The 7225-nt window shown below is 48.8% G+C and overlaps 1 protein-coding gene across 1 annotated transcript in view; it reads right to left on the reverse strand.

The window, feature by feature from the left end:
- Positions 1–423: 423 nt before the first annotated feature.
- Positions 424–7225, reverse strand: part of LOC101850396 — a 9979-nt gene continuing 3177 nt past the window's right edge. The window contains exons 2-3 of the mRNA XM_035973935.1: positions 5321–7225; positions 424–3480 (exon numbers count right to left, since the gene is read on the reverse strand). The exon at positions 5321–7225 is cut by the window's right edge and continues 474 nt beyond it. Coding sequence (XP_035829828.1) covers positions 519–3480; positions 5321–7225 — 4867 coding nt within the window. The 3' untranslated portion in view covers positions 424–518. The remainder of the gene's footprint in view (positions 3481–5320) is intronic.

A 7225-nucleotide genomic window follows, 5' to 3' on the forward strand; every position in this document is an offset into this window, starting at 1 on the left:
AAGCAGTACCGGTGGTAGTAGTAGTAATAATATAAAAAAAGCACATAGAGAATGTTGCAGAGCATAGATATAATATAAAAATGAAATTTATTATCAAGCAGCAGCTGCATTCATATCCATGCTCTACAACATGCTGTATGTCCTTTATATTCCCTAAACAATCTATAAAGACCAACAAATCAGTCAATAAAGATTTACCACAAATCAATCACAATCTATTGACAAATAAAATTACTACCTATCAAAAAAGATTATCTCACTAATCAATCTATAAAGATCACTTTAAATCAATTAAAGACCTCATTACAAAAATAATAATAATAATAATCATAATCATAAAAATCATAAAAATATTAATAATCATCATAATAATAAAAATATTAACAACAATAACAAAAATTAAAATGGAATTTAATCCACCCTCTACAGAACGCTCTATGCGCTTAACACTTAACAACTATTTCTACCCTAGCAGACCCTAGAACACTCAGAAGCAAAAAGACCACCCACCTAAACAATCAATAAAGGGTCACGTTGACAGTGGGCACGTCTGCCGAGACGGATGACGTCACTTCCTGCGCCTGGCTCGCCACCATGAGGTGGGGAGAGACCTGCGGGACGCAGTAGGGGACTGATAGACTCATCGGGTTGAGCGCATTCAACTGACTCCCCACACCGGCATACACGGTAGGTTTTGACCCTAGCTGCTCCACCGTTTGTAAGGAGTGGTTAGACGTTATGTCCACGGGCTGCAAGGTGTGAGTTGATTCGAGGTCAACTGGCTGTAAGGTATGAGCCGACACTATGTCGATTGGCTTAAGAGGGTGGTGCGATTCTAGGTCAACTGGTCGTAAGGCGTGAACTGATACTATGTCGACTGGCTGTAAGGTATGGTTCGATTCTAGGTCCAGGGGTCGTAAGGTGTGAGTTGATTCCAGGTCCACAGGTCGTAAAGTATGAGTTGGCTCTAGGCCGGCTGACGGGAAGGTGAGGGAGGGGTACAATGGTTTAGCCTCAATCTCAGCAAAAGCCGGAGGATGAACCCCCGCGCTGTTCCCTATCACCTCCTTGTGGTCACCTGTCACCACATGACTCGTCACATGACTGTTGGTGGAGGCAGCAGCATCTTGCGCCAACAGGCTCTGGGAATGGCGAGTTCGCATGTGGCTTTCTAGCGACTTCTTGTAGTTGAAGGCCTGTGGACAGACGGGGCAGGGGAACTGTTTGGTTTCTGCATGGACGCGCATGTGTAATTTGAGACTCCCAGACTCCCTGCACCGCTTCCCACAAACTTCACACTGGTAGGGCATGAGCGTGGAGTGCCGCCGCAAGTGTTTCCGCAAGACCCCGCAGTCGGCGAACTTCCGGGGACAGTTGGGACACTCGTACGTTTTCTCCTCGCTGTGCGTGCTCAGATGCCGCTGGAAGGAGGAGCGGTTAGTGAACTTCCTCGGACACTTGTCGCAGACGTACACGCTGCTCTCCTCCACCTCCACGGGTCGCTTGTGAACAGCCACATGAAGCTCAAGGCGGGAGAAGAACTTGCCGCACACCGTGCACTGCTTCTTCTTATAGCGGTTGTGTTCCCGCATGTGCTTGGCGTAGTCCTCGGCCCGCGAGAACATACTCTGGCACTTGGAGCAGCGCAGCACCTCCGTTTCATGGAAGCGCTTGTAGTGCTGCGTGCGACTGGTGCGGTTGGGGAAATTTTCCCCACACAAGTAGCACTTAATCTCCATGGTGGCTAATTTGTGCTTGGCCAGCGCTCCGCGGGTGGCAAACAGCTGATCGCAACAGCGACAGCGCAGCATGCCGCCGGACTGGTGGGAGGACATGTGGTTGCGCAAGCTGCCAGGCTCTAGAAACTGGCGGCTGCACATGCAGCACTTGTAGAAGAACTCCTCTGTGTGGATCATCAGGTGCTTCTTGAAGGCCGCCATCCGCTTGAGTCGGACACCACACACATGACATGAGAAAGTGACAGCCTCCTTCAGAGTCGACTCCTGGCCACTGTGCGATGAGGCGTGGAATGTCTTCTCATGCGCCTGTTTGAATGCTTTGAATGGGAAAGTCCTGGCACACATGGAGCAAGGGTAGATGCCAGAACGCGGGGTTTTCGTGTGATCCTGGTAGGCGGACTGGCTTGGAAACACACGGAGGCAAAACCCACACTTTACTTCATCCGTCGCAACTTTAGCCCCCACTGCTGATGATGACACAACTTTTTTCTCACCCGGTTTGTCTTGTTTCAGATGGTGTTTTTCCGTCTTTTTGATCTTTGTCTTTATGGGGGAAGTCTGAAATACTGACAGGAAACTGAAAGAACCGGACGGGGAGGAGGAAGGTGTACTCTTCCTTTTGCTGCTCGTCTTCAGAGACACACCAGCAACACTTTTGCTCAATTTACTTCTCTTCTTCTCCACAACATCACAAGAGCTGACTTTCTTCTTGGTAGCAACCACTTTCCTCTTTGTCTCAATCCTCCTCTCCTTCACTCCCTCTCTCCTCTCCTTCACGATCTCACTTCTCTTCTTCACTCCCTCATTCATCTCCTCCACACCTTCCCTCTGTCGTTTGCGAGGACGGAGGGCTGCCGCAGTCTTCGCCCTATCCTGCCCGTCAGTCCTGAGGGAATGAGCTCGGGTCACAGAACGTGCTGGCACGACAGAAACCACATCTCCAGCAATTGGCGCTGTCTGAGACATGCGATGAGACCTCCTCCGACCTTGAACGGCCTCTCTCTTCACCACACCCATCGCCTTAGCCGAGGAAACAGTAGCACTAGCAGTGACGTCAGCAACGGAGGAAACAGTAGCACCAACAGCAACATCAGCATGTCCACCAACAACAGGATCTGCAACTTGCTCTGACACAGAACAAGAGGAATCTTTCCAAACACGGCCGCCGGCTGGCCCATTGTCTTCTACACTAAGCACCAGTTCAGTCATGGCCTTTCCTGCCTCCTTCACACTACAAGCAGCCTGCGCGGCCTCCATTACACCACAGGTGACCTGCTCACCCTCAATTGTAGCCCGTCCAGTCTGCATCATATCAGACATGGCCCGTCCCACCTCTGTCACATCAGACGTGGCCTGCCTAGAGTCCATCAGAACCATCCCATCTGTCTGGTTAGACAAAGAAATCTTGTCTTGAGAAGAGTCACCAGACTCCTCCAAACCACAGAGTAGGTCCCCTCCCTCCTCATTCTGCTCGTCTAAATGCTCCCTCTCAAAATCCTCAGCGTCTCCCGAGTCTGTGGTTTGAGCTACCGCCACACCATCCCGATGAACCGCCGGGTCAGTACCTGTTAAGTCCTCCATATTCACCTCCATTTTCACTCTGGTCTTGAAATAAATCAAAACTGGAGGGTCGTCATCTATGGTCACAGAGACAGTTCCACGGACCTCAAACTTTTCAAATAAGAAATCTTTCTCTGTGGGTAGAGCCATAACTGCTGCTGCTGCCGCACTGTCCCGCAGATGGGTTCAGTGAGAGAAACAGACCAGAAAGTCAACCTATCCTAGGAGACTGAGCTGAGGGGGCCTGAGCTGACACAACAGACAGAAGCGGGGACTCGCAGACCTACAGGCACACCCAACGGCCTTGACCCTGGCTAGCGATAAGGGGCACCTGAAAATACAACAGGAGCACTGGTTAGCCTCATCACAGATTTGCCAGTCTCTCTCAGAATTGAAAAACTTTTTAATGTAGGTGTTTTTATGCCCCCATTGACACAATTTAGATCATCTCAGACTTGGGCTTGTTTTCAGATATAATGGAGAAAAAAAATAAAACTTCGAAGTCATTTCAAGATACGATTTTTATCAAAACAATGACATATTTTTTCATTACAAACGCATCGGTAGGATCTTTAAAACTTTCGGTCTTCAAAAAAGTGGAAATAGATCCAAGGAAAGCGGACTGTGTGGGACGCCATCTAAAACAATCAATAAAGAACCTTTGGGGAACCCAAACCAAATCCACAAGAGTCAAATCAGACAGCAAATCTCTCCAGTACCTTCAGTATCAGGAAAGGGAAATCTGTCAGCTCAGGCCCATTGTTTGAGTAAAGAGAAGCACAGTGACATTATAACTGTCAGCAAAATTTAGTGCCAGTACAAACGAGAGCCTCGACACATTAATGGTGAGTGAAGATCAACCCATCCACAAAATAACAGTCACTAATGTGAGTGAAGAATAGCATATATATCCACGTAATACCAGTCTTTTAGTGTGAATAAAGAGAGAACCACATCAATGATTCTTTAGTGTTAGTGAAGAGAAGTAAGTCCACAAAATTACTGTTGCTGAGAGGGAGTTAAAAGAAGTAGACATCCACCAGAAATACTTAAAGGCAGTTAGTGTTTAGTTTTAGTAAGAGTTTTGCAGCACTTGCAACACAAATAGGTCATGTAAGTGGTAAAGATTAAAGGTTTTACTAGACAGTGAGACACAAATTAAATCAAAGGAGGAGAGATAGGAATGATAGATGTTTGATGGGAAAGAACAAGCAAACCATACAAAAGTCCCTACAACTACAACTACCCACAAAGAAAGACTAGAATGACAGTAGGCGTGTACGTGAAAAACAGATATTCAAAACAGGACACTCTTCAAGCACAACCTCCAAGCCTCTTGAGTTTAAGTAACCAAAAACACATCTCTACACAACAATGGCCATTTAGTGCAGGGAAAGAGTATGGATGACAGACAGAAACAACAGACAGAGAGAAAAAAAATTTTAGGGACGTACCAGTGGCTACCTCCAACCACCTACCTAGTCCTTTGAGAAAAGTTCCACTGATTTTTGACAGACGGCAAACAAGATTCAACTCACAGATAATACGAAGCAAACACACAATTCTGAACTGCTTTTTATCAGCAACTGCCACAACTTACTTGAGGTAACAACCCATGGACTTTTAAGAGATGGGTAGGTGGAGAGACATACAATGCAGTCACGAAACTGCCGAGGGTTTCCCTTCCTGCCTGTCAGGGGCGACGCGGGCCCACTGAGACACAACATCTCAGCAGAAAGACGAACACATTTTGTAAAATAGACCTCCCTTCACACTCTTCAGACTCACATCCAGCATGCAACAGCAAAGAGACACGGGAGCATAGGGACGGAGGGCAGTCCAGGAGATCAGAAACTGTGCTCTGCAGTGTGTCACTTTATTTTTTACTATCGTCTTTCCTATTAGACCAAATATGGTCAAGTCAGGATCAAGGCGTGTTGAAACTGTGTGGTATAGTGTGCCAGTTTTGTCGTCGTTTCATCATGATAAGACAGCATAAAAGGTGAAATCAGAGTCAAGACGAGTAGAACGTGTGTGCCATGGTGTGAGCACTCTCAGACAGGGGATTGGCGGTGGGAGGCATATATGGAGTGGTCTCCACTGCACTCAACTTGGCGTAGTGGGCAGAGTTCATGTGCTCCTGCAGTGAGTGTTTGTGGGGGAAGCTCTGGTCACACAAGGGGCACTGAGCCGTTGCCACACCTCCCGACACACCTCCTGACACGCCCCCTGCCTTGTGGATCTGCATGTGTATCCGCAAGTTCCCCATCTGCGAGCACGCCTTCCCGCAGATGTCACAGACGAATGGCTTCTCCTGGCTGTGGGTGAGCATGTGACGTCGCAGGCCACTACTGCGGGCAAACTTCTTGGGGCACTCCATACAGGCATAGGGTTTATCTCCCGTGTGTGTATGAAGATGTCTCTGGTAGGACAGTTTCTGCTTGAACTTTTTCTGGCACTTCCCGCAAGTGTACATGCTGACATCTTCTGCTCGCTCGCTGTGAGAGATCATGTGGTACTCCAGGCGAAACACAAACAGGCCACAGATGGGGCACTGGGTTTTGGTGCGGTTGCGGTGGTAGTTGAGGTGAGCCTGTAGCTCGTCCGGGCAGGAGAACAGCTTCCCACAAACGCTGCACTTTAGGATGTCCTCTTTGTGAGCCATCTTGTAGTGGAAGGCACGGCTGGTCTTGTTGGGGAACCCGCGGCCACAGAGACTGCATTTGAACTCGTGGCTCAGCTGATGCTTACAGAGGTCAGCCCGCGACGGGAAGAAGAGATTGCAAACCTTGCACTGTACCTGACCGCCCTTGGCGTGGCTCATCATGTGGTTGTTGAATCGGGCGATGGAATGTGTCTCTTCCTGGCACACACAGCATCGGTACGCCATCTCCCCTGTGTGAGTCATCATGTGTGTCTTCAAAATAGGAATGTTGGACACGACCACACTGCACACGTCACACTTAACACCCTTAACCCCTCTCTTGCTGTGCAGCTCCTCCGAGCCGCCTTCCTCCTCCTGACTGGCAGAGTTGGAAGTGGACGAAGTGAGCACGAGCTGACTTGTGTCTGCGTCAGACACAGCCAGCTGATCCAGCATACTCCGGTTGTGTTTGTGCATGTGCACCATGAGGTGAGCACGGAACGGCATCACTTTGCCACACAGCTTACAGTTCAGCTCAGTCCTATTGGCCTTCCTGTGGTCAAAGAATGCTTGCTGACTTTTGAACGTCAAGTGGCAGAACTCACACCACACGTCTTTCTCCACCGCCCATTTTTTCACTTTTTTTTTCTTTCCATTAACATGACTTTGGTTCAAGACTGCACCCCTGAGAGGTCCATTCCCATCACCAGACACCGTTTCCTTATCCCCTGGCTCAGGTACACAATTATCCTTGAACACTTTCTCTCTCTTTATCTTCACCACAAGAGAGCCCTTCCTGGTGTTGGTAGACAGTGAGTCACCATCTGCTCCCCCCTCCTCCACTGTCAGCACAGAGGGCTTGATGCTTCTCTTTCTACACTTAGCAGTTGACCCACTCTTCTCCTCTCTGTCATTTTTTCTTTTCCTCCGAGAGGGATTCGCCTGTCTCTTCGGTTTCCCTCCTGCTCCGTCATTCCTCTCCCCCTCCAGCCCTGTAGGGTCATGCAACTCTCCCACATTAGCTCGTGGCAACATCTGCGACTGGCTTCCTTCTTCACCCTGAACACTGTCACAATTTCTATTTCCATCCCCATTCTCTACCACCAAATCTTCAGACGACACCGTCATCCCATTTTCCAGTTTCCCAGCTCTGCACCCAGTATCCGACGACTTGAGATCAGATGTGTCGGGGTCATCGAGCCCAGCACTGTCTGGGAGCCCAGAGATGTCCTCATCCCAGGGAACACCCTTTGCCTGGGTCTGGTCAGACTTTTCCACAGTG

This window comes from Aplysia californica, unplaced genomic scaffold (assembly GCF_000002075.1).
Source record: "Aplysia californica isolate F4 #8 unplaced genomic scaffold, AplCal3.0 scaffold00037, whole genome shotgun sequence".
Taxonomy (NCBI): domain Eukaryota; kingdom Metazoa; phylum Mollusca; class Gastropoda; order Aplysiida; family Aplysiidae; genus Aplysia; species Aplysia californica.